Below are 14,267 nucleotides of genomic sequence, written 5' to 3' on the forward strand. Positions count from 1 at the left end.
CACTTTTTTTATGTTTTTTGTGAAAGTGTCAAAAATAAATTGTTTTCATGAGTTTTCTACGATGTTAGAAAAAATGTTATTTTCTAATATCTTCACATTCAATACTTTTTCAGCACTTTTCCGTAGTTATATATGAAAGACAATTCGAGATAAAAGTCATAGTACAATGGAATAATATGTTGCACACCATTTGTTGTGAACCAAACTTGAAAGTCAGAGAAACTGTTACTAGGTGGTTCGTAGAATTTAGAAGCAAAGTCATAAAGGTCCTTACCAATACATAGAAAGCTATTGTTGCTTGAACTGAAACTTGCATGACACATAACATTTTGAGGGTCAAACACGTTTCTATAAACCATCAAATCTGCTGGTGGAAGTATAAATTTAAATGGACCATCTGGTGGTAATGGTTCGTTCTGGTTTAGTAACCGAAGAAATTGTGCCCAAGAACGTTTGTCTACTTCCCAAAATAAAAACTCTGTATCTCTTGGAGGGTTAATTTCAATCTTTTGAAATGAAACGGTGGAGTTCATCTTGTCATATTCTAGTTTCAGATAGTATGTTCCATTTAGTAAAGAGTCGTATTTTTCTTGAAATTCCCAATAATATTTGTTCATTTGAGTTTGAAAGTCATCTAGAGTTTTCTCAAGACTTTCGTCTGAACGAACTGTAAAGATTCTCATTTCGTCAAATTTGTCTATTAGACCATCAGGACCTTCATACTGCCCATGAAAATATACTGCGAACATAAATGCGTTAGTTCTATTTGAAAACAAAACTCTTCTAAATCCTATTGCCTCTGCATCTGAAGGACTTTGAAGCCAACGAATTGGATAGTCAAACCTGTATGCTCGGGATGAAATTTCTTCATCTGAAATAGTCCTACCAGCATTTGTAAAGATATAGTCTAACGGTTTTGTATCTGCTACTTTTGTTCTTTGTTTTTCAACCTGAAGCATTTAATATATGTAAAAATATATTGTTTTAAAATGGTATGCCATATAGCTTCTTGAATTTGTTAAGAAGTATTTGAACGTATTTTCCATCTGTATCTCTAGTGTTTACATAAGCATAGCCCGCCTTAGTAAAATATACTTGTAATTTCCTATAGTTTACACCGGTATAAAAGTAGAAAGAGTCTTGTTCTTCGCTATAGTAGTAAAACTCAAACGTATGCTTGCCATAGTCTGTAATTTCAATTGTTTCATCTTCTAGTTCGTCAACAAATTCGAATACAATATCTCCAAATTTGCCTTTGTTCTTATTGTTTTCAGAACGAGTGATCCAACGTAAGTTTTCAAGTCTATTGTCGTTTCTTATATGGTTTATATAGTCTACAAAAGGTAAATTGTTAGGATTCAGTATAAAATGAGTTGCAATGACAACATGTTTAAGATAGTGTTTTCCACCCATCTTCATAATAGCATATCCGTCATTTCGCTCCCATTCGCTTAAAACTCTTTTTGTCTTTTTGTTTCTGACTTCAAATGACTCACAACAGTGAATTTCATATTTCTCATCTAACAAACAAGTTTCCCAACGGTCTTCTCCAACAAACTCAGCGTACATTTCAAATAAAATAAAAAAATGTCACTTTTTAAAAAATAAATTTTTTATTTCATGCAATGTTTTATTTCTGTGCCGTCTTCAAGTATGCCCCAATATTTCCTTTTCGATATTACATGAACTTCGGAAAATACCTTAGCTAGCTTAAAACAGCCCATCTTTTCACCGACCATTCCCATTTCAATGAGTTTGTTATAGCCTTCTTCGTTCGTCATGAGTGCGTCAATGTTCTCATAGTAAACCTTCACTTTGGATTTGACTTCGGAGAAGAATTTGTTGTAGTTGTCAAGGACTGCCTTTGCGAACTGAGGGTAAGACCAATGTTCGACAATAGGTTTTAATGTGGTTACTAAGCCACTTTGACCTTGAGTGAATTCGTACTTCAAAACAAAAGGAGAAAACCTTTCAACAAAGTTGTCGACCTTCTCATAATGTTTACTCTTCATCTCTTGAGGTTTCTTAATGGAATATCCCCATGTCGAATTCATAAGCAATTTGAGTGTCATTGCAAGTTTGGGGTTTGAAGCTTTCCTAATATCATACAGTTGTTGTATGACTTTTCCAACTGTATAGTTCCTTCCCGGGAACTCACCATCTTCGTTTGGAATTCCAGTCGGAATATATTGGACAAACCTCATGTATGCAGCGTTAAGGTCGACATAGTATATCTTTTCATCTGAGTCGAACTTGTCGCAACCAATTGGTCCAGTTTGTGGAAATTCAAGTGAGTCTCTTATCTTCTGAGAAACTTCTCCTGTTATCTCATAAACATCGTCGAAGCAACCTGTTTCATATAAAACCTTCTGACCTAACTCAGATGCTCTCCAATACAATTTGACGTCAATTGGATGTCTCAATGGAAGTTTGTTTATAGCATCTTGAAGTTCTTGCAACCTCATTGGAAGTTCTTCTGGTTCAGGTTGGTATCCGAACATACCAACCCCTTGTGGAACTGTGTACTTCTTTTGTACTAGAACTTTGTCTGGAACAACTTTTGGTCTTGCTAACAATGAAAAGTTTGTTTCGTCTTTTGGTACAAAAGTTTCTGTCAGCTTGTCATCTGGAATTGGTTCCAACAAACCTTTCTCGAAAAGAATGTTTACAGCTCTGACAATGTTGCACTTACTTTTACCAAAGAATGGGTTTGTAAGACTTTCGTTCAACATGAAGTGGTTGTGGACAATTACAATCTTCAACCATGGTAAGTCTTTGTCAACAACATAGTCGTCATGTGAAGAACCTTTAGCTGTAGGTATGTTGACTCGGATATTGACATTTGCCAACGGTGCAATTTTTGCCAATTGACCTCTGAGAATGTACCTTGTCTTCACACATGACTCAAGATACTTCATCTTCTCATATGTAACAAGACCAGAGTTCCTGAGACATGTAAGAATACAAGGTTCATTGACAATTGTTTCAATTGAATTGTAAATTCCATACCTTGTCAAGTCAATGTCAGACTTATTTATGAACTGGAAGTATCCAGCATGTTGTCTGACTGCTTGAGGGTTAGGTTGGTACCATTCGAACTTGACACTTGCAATTCCTTCAATTGCATTCAAAATGTCTGAGTCGGAGTCAACCATTTGTTCTCTCTTTGTAGTCTTGAAAGCGTCAAGAAGTTTTGCGGCTGTTTGTTCATTGCCATGTGCATAGTAAATGTGACCATCCAAATCTGTTATGGTCAATCCGAGATTGTGTCCTTTCTTATTTCCGTCTTGAATTGCAGCAAGTACTCCCATGAAGCCTTCTTTGTTCTTTCCTTCGTCAAAGTTTACTGTAAAGGTTCGACCAGATGTAATTTGACTTCTAACTTCACGATACTTTTCATATGCATATCTTGTTCTTTCCATGGGAGCATGTGCGTCTTCACCTTTTCCTTTTTTCCTTCTCAAAGGATGCAATTGTTCGTCATGTTTCCAGTAGAATCTGGCAAAGCCGTCGTGTCCTTCAACTTGAGGTTCACTAACATCGAAAGGCATGTCCATAAGACGTTCTTCTTCTAACCTCTCTAGTCTGTTTGGATAATTGGCACGTGCTGTTTCCAAATCTAATTCGTAGGTCAGACCTGCCAATTTGTCATAGACTTTTATTGGCTTTCCCTTCCTATATTTAAACTTCTTCGAAACTCTCCAACCATATCTTTGTAACTCTGCTTTTATTCTAGCAGACTTTCTGTCCATTCTATATGGGGGCATTTTTATAAAAATAAAAAAATATTTTTTCTTTACTTTACATAACCGCCTGCTGCCATAAGTCTTTGACGCCAACCCATACCAGCTAATGAAGGTTGACTTGGTTTAGTTTGGAAACTAAACTTTGGTTTTGGTTTTTCTTCTTCTATCGGTTTTTCTTCTTCTATCTGTTTTTCGTCACTTTTCGGTTCCTCTGACTTTACTTCACTTGCAGGAACAGTTGTGTCGTCAACATCTTCATAAATATCATATGCCATTTGTTTTTGTTTTCCTTTCAACTTTTTGTGTTTGTTGTAAAGTTTAGAATATTTCGACTCTAAGTCAATGAGATGTTCTATAATGAACTGTTGGTCAGTGAAGTAAACTTTTCCATCTGTTGTCTCGAAAGCTCCTTCAGACTTCAATATTTTATTTGTGAGAGTCTGTTTCTTTTTTGAGATACTAGCCGTTCCATTTCTATGAAAAGTGACTTTATAGTTAGGGTTTGTATTTCCAGACCTGGCACTTTCTATTATTGAATTTTTCTCTTCATCTGTAAGTTCTTTGACAGGTTTTGACAATGGTTCTGAACTTTTTGTTTGTGGTGTCAAATCTACCGTTTCAACTTCTTCGGTCATTTCATCTCAGTAAAAAATTTTAGTTTGGTTTGTTTTCAACTGGTTGTTGTTGTGGAGGTGGGATGGTTCCTTTAATAATATCATTCAGTTTCACATGCTGAGCCTGACTATATGGTATCGGTTTAAATGCTGGAAGCCGACAAATCCATCTTGAACTCATTTGTCTCAATGCTGCATTGTTCATTTCATCCTAGTTAAAAACCTTACATTTCCCAAGTTTGAGGTGGTTGAGGTTGGTTATTGTTTACTCACTGTTGTGCATAGTTATATCCTCTGTTAAAGAATCTTTCACCTTGGTCCATATAGTGTCCTGCTTGGTTATAGTAGTCATTTGCTTTGTTATAATAGTTTCCTGCTTGTCTTCCTACATTGTCCATCCATCCTTGAACTTTTCCTCTTGTTTCAGGATTTGGAATAAGATTTGTTGCATCTCGTGCTACATCCCAACCTTTCTGTACAGTTTGTATAATAGGTTGTGCTTTCTCTTTCAGTATACCTAATGTACTCAAAATCTTCCTTCCAATTCCAAATGCACCTCTGGCTATTGTTCCCACTGCGGGTAAAAATCTAGATGCGACTCCTGCTAATGCGCCAAATAAACCCATTTCTTATAGGGTAAAAAATGACGAATCCGAACAAGGACCCCTATGTTTCTAAAGCGACAAAGAAAGCACTCATGATAAAAATCTTTAGTTCAACACCAAATGCTTGGTTTATGGATATCTTGGAAAACATTCCGAGGTATAGAGAAGATGGACCACCATACTGGTTAATATTTGTTGGTCAAAACATAAGATACTGTGAAGCCATACCATTACAGTCCAAAGCTATTTTAGATATCTTAGCAGCTTTGACAATATTCGTTGACAAATACCATCCAACAAAACTGACATCTGACTGTGAAAGTTCTTTCAAATCAGATGATGTAAAAAACTATCTGCGTTCAAAAAATGTAAACCAATATTTCATTGTCGACCAAAACCATTCTGCTCTTGGTATCATTGACGGATGTATAAAAATGTTAAGAGACTTAAACCAACCACAAGGTGGTGAAGCAAATGAAATGTCATATGACGACAAGTATAGACACTTCTCCCAGGCAAAGATGAGACAAGTTTTAAATATTTACAATAACCGTAAACAAAAAGGTTTGGGAAACCACTCCCCCGAAGAAATGAAAAACAACCCTGACTTAGAGAAAGACTATATATTTAATAATTTAGTCAAAAGAGACAAACAAGAAAGAATGCCGGGCTTCAAACTTCAGAAAGGTGACAAAGTAAAAATAGAAATACCTAAACGCGACCCATATGAAAATACTATTGACTATGACAACAATGGGAACTCGACAGGTACTCACATTCGTGTTCGTAAAAATAGAAGAAAGTATACAAGAGAATATTATGAAGTTTTAGGCAAACATGGCAAAATGTACACACTGCAAGCAGAAGATAAAACTACTATTGTCAGACCTCGTTTCAAACTTGTCAAAGTTCAAGGTGGTATACTTTCAAAGACAGTTCCTAACAAATATAAGACAACTCCTGACGAATATGCTAAAGAAGTTGAAAATGACGACTAAGCAATTCTATACCATGCGTAAACTGTCATGTAAGGTGGCATGTATTCTTTACTTTGTCCCGTTGTTTGTGTATATCCTGAAACGAAATGTGTATGGTTTCCTTCTCCCTGAGTGTCACTCCAGTAACAATTTATAGCAAACTTAACGTCGTCTTTAACATCATATCCTTTACCTTTTGTCATTCATGACCAATCCCAATATCTATGCTTATGCCAACCTGCTTGAGATGTACTTAAATCTATGTAATGACTGTGTGCAGGTAAATTTTCACCTGAAATCGTTTTACTTCCACCTGTTTCCTTTGAAGAGTTTGCACAATACAAAAACCTGTCGACTATTTGTTCCCATGCACCAACACCAAACATTACTTGAGGACCTCTTGCATCCATAGATGTATAAATAGAACCTACTGGGTTCATTAAATCAAACATATGAGATATTATAGGATTGTCTCTTTTGAACTTAAGATATAGTGCAACTATTTCAGGTTTCTTCTGGTTTGTGTCAGAATATTTTTTATAATATAATCTTATGTTTTCAGGGTAGGTAAAATCTTGACTATAATATTTATTTCTGTCATCTGTATAATAATATACTATTCTCGTTTTTTCTATTGCATTATATCTTTTATATCTATAATAATCTAAATATAATGTTAGCTTTTGTTCATCTACATGTGGTGTTCTGTCGTCATCTCCATAGTCATAATAATGTGGTGCCGGAGCTGGGTCAGGTAATATCATATCCACCATTTCATAAACTCTTAAATATTTCTTTTGTTCGTCTCCATATAAGTTTAAGTAGCAGTTGTTGTCTAATGGAACTTTAACTTGTGTACCATCATTCTTTTTATAGCTTACATACATTTCATTGTTATTTTTCGGAATGAGTTTATACTGTGTACCATTTTCTAAGGACTGTACCAACTGCCATCTAAAATATTTATTTTCTTCATTGACAGAAAAGTCACCAACAATAGTTTCAATATTTTTTGTTCCTATCAAACTTTGGTATATTTCATTGATATATGTTTTATCTGCTTTATTTTCAAGGCCAACGTTTAAGTCTGTTATTTCAGAAGATGTATGTGTATGTCCAACGTCACTTTTCCTGTTTAAGGTTTCTTGTAAGTTTGTAATATTTGCAATGGTATGTGTATGTCCAACGGCACTTTTCCTGTTTAAGGTTTCTTGTAAGTTTGTAATATCAGATATAGAATGTGTATGAGTCTTATCTGCTTTTGTCTCTAATGTTTCCTTAAGACTTGGTATTTGGTTAATATAATGTATATGAGTCTTTTTAGAATATTCGTTTTCAGCTCTTGTCACTTCACTTGACATTTTATTGTCAACATATGTTTTGTCTGCTAGTTCAGGATGAGTATGTTCTTTTGTTGCATAAGCATTGTTAGCTCTTTCTTCTTCTTTTGCTATTGCATCGTCTACATATTCTTTGTCAGCTTTGTTGTCAACATCTGCTTTCAAAAGAAGTTCATTTATAGGTTTCTCGTTTAAAGTTCCTTTTGTTGGATTTATACAGACAGTATTGTTCTTATTGTCTTGAAATAGAAACTCATCTGTCATTGGGTTTATTGTTAGTTTTAAGTCACCCCCTTTCAATGACTCAGATATCTTAGAATAGTTTGAAAAGTTTGTTGTGTTCTTATTTAGAGCTTGCATAATGAGTTGTCGGTTGTGTTGTATTTCTCTCATAGACGCTGTTTCATTTGACATTTTTATTATAGATAAAATATGCTTCCAATAGAAAAAGAAAATTCTAGAGTTGCTACAACTAAACCATTAGATGAACTTTTTACTAATGTCGGTCAAAAGTTTGAGACAGATACCGTAAAGCATGAAGGCTATCGTTTTGACTACCCATTAAGATGGTTAAGAGACCCATCTGTCACAAAAGCTATTGGCTTTCGAAGAATAAAGTTTGTGTCTGTAGAAGATAAAAGTTTTCCATTTATTGTAAGGTTTCATATAGATTATACATCTGAAGGGCAACGAAAAATGTGGGAAGAAATTGAGCTAATACAAGTTGACCTCTCATCTTCTCTACAGGCTGCATTAAAAAATATAGAAGATAAAATAAATTCATGTTATGCAAAATATGCTGATGAATATGCGAATACCGATAGCACACTTTATGTGAGAATTGTATATGACAAACAAAATTCACAAGTGTCATTTCAAATCTACGAAGACAATCCAAATAAAGACGAACAAATATATACAGAATTCACTGCAATGTCATGGTATTATTTGCAAAGAATGTTAAATCAGAAAGTTGAACCTCCTTTAGCAAATATCTACAGTCGATATGCAAGAGATGAACCATATTTATTTAAAGATGTTTTCGACCAAGATGCTGTGATAGTTCATGCTTCATTTTCTGGCGCCCAAAACTCTTTCTTATGCTTGGCAAATGACTTTTACGAAAAACCTACAAAGTTATACGAACCACCAAGTGGAAGTATTTCAGACTTTCAAGTATGGTTTACTACAGATGGAAGAAAAAGAATAATTCCATTATACCATGCGTTTTACTTAGAACTTAGTTTCATATACAACTACTATCGAACGGTAAAAATATAATTTTTTAATATACCGGTTGTGGTTGCCAACTTGACTGTGGTGCAGGTTCAGGCTGTTGTATAACAGGAGCTTGTTCTTCTGGTTCAGGGTCTTTAGGTATAATACCAACAAACTGACCTACTCTTTTACCAATATTTTTGACACCGTTCCATACTCCTCTTCCGACAGATTTTATTCCATTCCATATACCTCTTCCAACATTTCGAAAGAAGTTTCCTATCTTACTGAAGAAACCCATTTTACTATATGTAAAAATCTAATGTCCGCCTAGTCTCTTACGTTTCCTGTTGAGTTCCATAGCATTCTTTAACTGGAGCTCATACATTCTGTTTCTCCTCTGGTAGAAAACATATTCTGGGTCAACTCCTATGTTCGCGTCATCTGCATAAAGTTGTTTATATCCCACTTCAGGGTTTGTATAAAACTCTTTCCATCTCATATTTGCATACCATGGTGGCAAACCTAACGCAGCGTCATTTGACATGGCAGTTTGCATTTGTACATCTGTTGGCACTTGACCATAGTTTGCCATTGCAGTTTGTATTCTAACTTCATTTGGAATATTCTCTGGGTTTGGTTGTCCAGGTTGCTGTGCATTCGCTAAGTTCTGTGCGTCCATTTAATATTAGATAAAAATATCTCTTACGAGTACATATGCTGAACATTTGCAGGCATTGGTTCATCTTCATATTCTCTGTACTTTTCTGCCACGTCAAATAAATAAATGACACAATGGAAAAAACCTAAAACAAGTAGTCCTATTTCAAACCACATTTACTTACTAATAAAATTTCTTTATTGTGACACTTTCTCCGGTTTATAGGACCTCTCTCATATTCTATCTTGTCATATATAAACTCATAGTCATGTATGTCCTCTAACCATCTCATAACGGTTTCCAAACCACTTTTATCGGATGTAAAGTAAAAGCATGGATGGTTATGTATAACGTCTAAAGTTTCTAAAGAGTCTCTCAAAGTCCAGTCTACTTGGTATTGAAAATCCCATGTGTTATAGAACGGCGGGTCCACTATAAAGAAAACATTTTCCTTGTCTTTATATTTTTCATACAACTCTGTCCAATGACATCTCACAAACTCTATACCCTCAATATATTTTTCTATGTCCTCTTTGAAAACATTTGTATAGTTAAGATATAAAACTTTTGACATAAGTGTTTCAATGTCATGAACTCTTATAGAACCACTATATAATAGTCTAGCAGATATACTATCCCAGTCTATATATTCTGCTTTTTTCAAAACCTCTCTCACAATATTTTTGTTATCTAATGGTATACGTTCCATCTTACCTATAGGTATCTTTTCTTTTAACTCTTTCAATATATTGTTTGTGTCTGGAATATGTTTGAGACGGTTCATATAGTTGTCGAAGTCATTGCATATAATCTTTGAGTCAGGAAATACGGTATGACATAAATGGGATATATAGAAACTTCCACCGAACAAATCTACAAATGTTAGACCATTCGGTAGTTTCTTAAGTTCTCTCAATATAATATCTTTACATCTACTCTTATTTCCAAAGAACGGTAACGGCGGTTTTGTAAAATTCATTTATATATAATAATAAAAATGTTTTTACCCGAAAAGTGACAGAAAAGTGACAAAACATGAAAACATATATAATTTGTGAAAAGCAACACAAAAAGTGATATTTTAAAAAGTGACACCATTAATATGATGTAAATAACAACGGTTTTGGTTTTGTCACCGGCTGGTCGGCTGGGGTTCGGTCCTCCTCTTGGGTCTTGGGCAAAATTTCTTATGGGCTAGAGGGCGCAACGCGCCTGGAAGCCCTCCGAATAAAAACTTCATTTATACTAAACATCTTCGGGGCTAGAGGGCGCAACGCGCCTGGAAGCCCTCCGAATAAAAACTTCATTTATACTAAACATCTTCGGGGCTAGAGGGCGCAACGCGCCTGGAAGCCCCACTACCTCTTTTTTTTCAAAATGATAATTATTCGTTATCATCAAAATTATCGGGATCGATATTTTCTCGCTTGAGCTAAAAAGAGATAATTTGCTCGAAAGCCACCCTTAAGGTTGCACATAAAGCCCATCTGGCTTTAATTCAATTTAGACAACTGGCGTGAATCGTCATTGAAAATCAACCTTAAACATCCTAAGTGAATCCCATATCATAAGGGTGTAAGTGCAACCTTTTAAAAAATATCTGTTGTTATTAGTACAAATATATGCTTCAATTTTAAGGGAGGCTTCCGACCAGAAAGCCCTCTCAATTTTTTGTGATGTTTACACCAAAAGTGAGATTCGTTAAGTGTTTTTCTCGTTGAATATTGAGTTTCCCGGATTTTAAGTTATTCATAAAGCTTCTCTATATTATACCCTATCTACTGATATGATTCTTTTTGAAAAATCTCTTAAATCGACCTGCACTGAATTTTTTAGGGAAAATTCGAAATTTTATAGGCGTTTTCTGTAACGTTTTTTCACGGAATAAAATCCGAAAAATAATTTTTTGAAGAATCATTTGGGTAGAATACTTATCGAAAATTATATTTATTATAATTTTGGTCGATAAAAATAAGCGGATTCAAAACTGGCAAAAACCCTTTCGGCAATTTGTGGACGATTCCGAACCCCCTCATTTTTGAAATTTATTAAGAAAAATAGAATCTTTATTAAATATAGATTTTTAAAAACTTGGTTATAAATTACGAAATTTTCTCACTTGGGCTAAAAAGTGACAATTTGGTCGGAAGCCACCCTTAACTTGTGTTACTATGATTAAGAATATATATAAACACAAATCATTTTACTTAAATAATCAGTTTCTTGCAGCAGGAGGGAACAAATCTGAAATCAGTTGGTTTCCGTTGATATTTTCATAAGCTCCAATAATGAACTCCACTGTCTGACTTAGTCTTCCGATATTCCTGAGTATTCCAACTTCAGACAAAGTTACTCCTCCAACGAAGAAAACCAAAACTCTCCTTTTCTCTCCTTCACCAATTTTCGGACATTGCCCAGTTTGAGAAACCGGGACAACTTTGTCGTCGTAAGCCCTCTGCACAGCTGCCCAGTTCCCATTCACAGCAGCTTGTACAATCCTCACTGAAGGAGTGACAAAACCTTGTAGTGACTCTTTGACGGGGTCATCTTCTTCTGGGAAAATTTTGAGCTCTTTCAAAATCGGACCAAATTTGATAGGAAACGGAGAGCTATCTGTTAATTCTTGGTAGCTGAAAAAAATAATTACGAAGTTGTAGAAACGCTAATTTTACATGGTGCAGACATTCATTCAAAAAACTCAAATGGAGAATCTCCACTTTTTATTGCAGCAACGCTGGATGCACAGAAACCGTAAAATTGTTAATTTCACATGGTGCATTTGTCAACGATACAAATGTGGATGGATGTTCTGTACTCTATCAGGTATCAATGTATAATTTTCTTGATATTGCAAAGCTTCTCATATCCAATGGAGCAGATGTTAATGCAAAAACTTCAAAATATGGGCATCCTCCCTTATTAGTTGCTTTACAACTCAACTGTTTGGAAATTGCAGAATTACTTTTATCTTCTGGTGCAGATATAGATGCAAAATGTATAAATGGATATTCAGGTTTGCATTTTGCAGTTGGAAGAAGAAGTTTAGATCAAGCAAAATTTCTTGTCTCACACCATATTGACATGGATGCCAAAGATGAAAATGGTCGAACTGCTCTTGATTATGCATATATGGGAAATCTCCAAGAGATGATATTATATCTTGAACAAAAATATCAAAGATCTCACCCATCAGATTATATTTTATATGTATTTGAGTTCTAAAATTGATTTAAAGGGAGGTAGACTTTGGGCAATATGACTGTTTTCATAATGTATTTGATTCATACACGAAGTTGTTAACAACTCTACTCACAAAGGTGTAATGTGCTTTCTAGACTGTTACAACTCTGTATGTTCAGGAATAATATATTGTCATGGACGAAATAAAATTTGGCGATCAAATTATTTTAATTTTTTGCCACAATTTATTTTTAATTTGTGATTATTTTATAATTTATAAATGATATTTTTTTATCGTGTAAAATCATTCAAAATTGATAGATGAAAACTGTGATACTAAAGTATCCAGGTGGAAAAGGGAAACAATTAAAAAAATTTAAAGTAGCACCAGCTACAAAAGGCAGTGCATTCAGAAGTTTTATCACACGTGAATTAAATCAATTTTACGACACAGATTATTTTCTATTAAACTTATCTAATGGGTTTGAAATCTTAGATGAGTCACTTCCGTTTTCAGAAATTACTTCAGAAAAGAAATTACCTCTACAACTTGTATACAGTCATACAACAGTAACATATATCAACAGTTTAGAGCAGAAGAAATCAGTCAATATAGATTTAAAGGCACCATGCGAGCGGAACATAATGCAAATAATCAATTCTCCTGATGCAAAATACTATGCTTTTGCCTTTCGTCCGTCAGATGACCCAACTTACCTGAGAATTACATGCAAATCTATGCCACTCGTATTCCAAGGATGGTACGGAGAACAGCTATATCTAACAAGATACATTTTACCAACAGAAACGGGCAATATCGAAGATTTATACAGTCATTGTGTGTTTTCGCTTAAACTCTCACTTTCTGTCATGCTCCCTTATGATTGGGTGAGATCATCAATCTTTAGACTAATAGCAGATGGAAAGTCTCCAAAAGATATCAGCAAACAACATCTAGTTGATAAAATACCACACCAAATACGTCTGGACGACAGCTTATTTGCACATGGCCAAAAAGTTCTATACGAATACCAAAAAATAAGTAAAGAAGAAGCAAAAAGACATTTCATCGAAGCTTGTACGCTCTTTGGAGGACATTGTTGCTATATAGATAGAGTACAAATGTCAATTGTCGGTAAATGGAGAATATTAACTACAAGATACATCTATATCAATCCAATTTCTATTTTTGTTTCAAAAGATTTTGGAGCGAATATAATTCAAAAAGTGACATTTACCGAAATTATGCATTTTTCATCTGAAGACGATTTTGTTGTTTTGACATTCCACAATGGTACTAAATGGCGTCTGAAGTCTAAAAACAAAGCAATTTTGTTAAATATTTTGTCAGATGTCAAAAGTATTATTCCAAGTCGCGCAGACCAGACCCTTTCGCATGCTTTCTCGAAGGATAAGCTACTGGAATCAGCAGAAAACTTTTCTTTATCAGATTCGCAAGAAAGTCAGACAGAAGAGGAAATTCAAGTCTCAAATGTTGTCCAAAAGCTTGAACTAGAGCATGCAACAGTAACTTATAACGGAATTTCCCCGTTAATCACTCCTTCGGCCTCTGAAAAGGATAAAATTTTCAATGTTAAGCCATTATTGTTCAGAAACTTGAAATGCATTCAAAAAGTTGAGATTCCAGATATTGTTGACGACGTTCAGATTGATCCTGTTCCAGATTTGAGCATGGCTAACTCAGATTTCTTAGAATGGATTGCATCATTCCATGAATTTAATGCAAAGCCATTAATTATTATATTGTTCCTCTTCTTTATTATTCTTGTTTTGAGAAAGAGTCTAAAATGAATAATTTCAGTTTTAGACGCAATTTCAAAGCAAATCAATATGTGCATTGTTTTCTAAATACGTTTATTTGTTTGTTCTATTAATTTATTCTAACCTATTTTCTCTATTCTTAGT

The 14,267-nt window shown here is 34.6% G+C and overlaps 14 protein-coding genes across 14 annotated transcripts, besides 3 other annotated features; 5 read left to right on the forward strand and 9 right to left on the reverse strand.

Moving 5' to 3' along the window:
- Window positions 1-10,534: part of a mobile genetic element that runs on past the window's edge.
- Window positions 99-959, reverse strand: TVAGG3_0485530 (uncharacterized protein; the record flags this gene model as incomplete). Its single annotated transcript, XM_051236024.1, has 1 exon — window positions 99-959. One exon carries the CDS (start codon window positions 957-959, stop codon window positions 99-101), a length of 861 nt encoding a protein of 286 aa, XP_051093848.1.
- Window positions 985-1,569, reverse strand: TVAGG3_0485540 (His-Me finger endonucleases family; the record flags this gene model as incomplete). Its single annotated transcript, XM_051236025.1, has 1 exon — window positions 985-1,569. The coding sequence occupies one exon, from the start codon at window positions 1,567-1,569 to the stop codon at window positions 985-987; it is 585 nt and encodes a 194-aa protein (XP_051093849.1).
- TVAGG3_0485550 (DNA/RNA polymerases family) lies at window positions 1,614-2,072 on the reverse strand (the record flags this gene model as incomplete). Its single annotated transcript, XM_051236026.1, has 1 exon — window positions 1,614-2,072. One exon carries the CDS (start codon window positions 2,070-2,072, stop codon window positions 1,614-1,616), a length of 459 nt encoding a protein of 152 aa, XP_051093850.1.
- Window positions 2,375-3,311, reverse strand: TVAGG3_0485560 (uncharacterized protein; the record flags this gene model as incomplete). The annotated part of the gene is made up of 1 exon (XM_051236027.1): window positions 2,375-3,311. A coding segment is annotated over one exon (937 nt), but the record flags the coding sequence as incomplete, so codon positions are not given.
- Window positions 3,529-3,752, reverse strand: TVAGG3_0485570 (uncharacterized protein; the record flags this gene model as incomplete). The annotated part of the gene is made up of 1 exon (XM_051236028.1): window positions 3,529-3,752. A coding segment is annotated over one exon (224 nt), but the record flags the coding sequence as incomplete, so codon positions are not given.
- TVAGG3_0485580 (uncharacterized protein) lies at window positions 4,401-4,565 on the reverse strand (the record flags this gene model as incomplete). Its single annotated transcript, XM_051236029.1, has 1 exon — window positions 4,401-4,565. One exon carries the CDS (start codon window positions 4,563-4,565, stop codon window positions 4,401-4,403), a length of 165 nt encoding a protein of 54 aa, XP_051093853.1.
- TVAGG3_0485590 (uncharacterized protein) lies at window positions 5,097-5,963 on the forward strand (the record flags this gene model as incomplete). Its single annotated transcript, XM_051236030.1, has 1 exon — window positions 5,097-5,963. One exon carries the CDS (start codon window positions 5,097-5,099, stop codon window positions 5,961-5,963), a length of 867 nt encoding a protein of 288 aa, XP_051093854.1.
- On the reverse strand, window positions 6,313-7,642 carry TVAGG3_0485600 (phage tail repeat-like family; the record flags this gene model as incomplete). Its single annotated transcript, XM_051236031.1, has 1 exon — window positions 6,313-7,642. A coding segment is annotated over one exon (1,330 nt), but the record flags the coding sequence as incomplete, so codon positions are not given.
- Window positions 7,715-8,238, forward strand: TVAGG3_0485610 (uncharacterized protein; the record flags this gene model as incomplete). The annotated part of the gene is made up of 1 exon (XM_001311103.2): window positions 7,715-8,238. A coding segment is annotated over one exon (524 nt), but the record flags the coding sequence as incomplete, so codon positions are not given.
- TVAGG3_0485620 (uncharacterized protein) lies at window positions 8,240-8,563 on the forward strand (the record flags this gene model as incomplete). The annotated part of the gene is made up of 1 exon (XM_051236032.1): window positions 8,240-8,563. One exon carries the CDS (start codon window positions 8,240-8,242, stop codon window positions 8,561-8,563), a length of 324 nt encoding a protein of 107 aa, XP_051093856.1.
- On the reverse strand, window positions 8,568-8,801 carry TVAGG3_0485630 (serine threonine-protein phosphatase family; the record flags this gene model as incomplete). The annotated part of the gene is made up of 1 exon (XM_001311104.1): window positions 8,568-8,801. One exon carries the CDS (start codon window positions 8,799-8,801, stop codon window positions 8,568-8,570), a length of 234 nt encoding a protein of 77 aa, XP_001311105.1.
- On the reverse strand, window positions 8,820-9,182 carry TVAGG3_0485640 (uncharacterized protein; the record flags this gene model as incomplete). Its single annotated transcript, XM_001311105.1, has 1 exon — window positions 8,820-9,182. One exon carries the CDS (start codon window positions 9,180-9,182, stop codon window positions 8,820-8,822), a length of 363 nt encoding a protein of 120 aa, XP_001311106.1.
- Window positions 10,535-10,625: 91 nt separating the features above from the next.
- Window positions 10,626-10,750: a mobile genetic element.
- A 48-nt stretch (window positions 10,751-10,798) lies between these two features.
- Window positions 10,799-11,317: a mobile genetic element.
- Window positions 11,318-11,990: 673 nt separating this feature from the next.
- TVAGG3_0485670 (protein ubiquitination) lies at window positions 11,991-12,572 on the forward strand (the record flags this gene model as incomplete). The annotated part of the gene is made up of 1 exon (XM_001311106.2): window positions 11,991-12,383. One exon carries the CDS (start codon window positions 11,991-11,993, stop codon window positions 12,381-12,383), a length of 393 nt encoding a protein of 130 aa, XP_001311107.1.
- A 90-nt stretch (window positions 12,573-12,662) lies between these two features.
- Window positions 12,663-14,153, forward strand: TVAGG3_0485680 (uncharacterized protein; the record flags this gene model as incomplete). The annotated part of the gene is made up of 1 exon (XM_001311107.1): window positions 12,663-14,153. One exon carries the CDS (start codon window positions 12,663-12,665, stop codon window positions 14,151-14,153), a length of 1,491 nt encoding a protein of 496 aa, XP_001311108.1.
- Between the last annotated feature and the right edge of the window lie 114 nt (window positions 14,154-14,267).

Source organism: Trichomonas vaginalis, chromosome II (genome assembly GCF_026262505.1).
Source record: "Trichomonas vaginalis G3 chromosome II, whole genome shotgun sequence".
NCBI classification, from domain to species: domain Eukaryota; phylum Parabasalia; order Trichomonadida; family Trichomonadidae; genus Trichomonas; species Trichomonas vaginalis.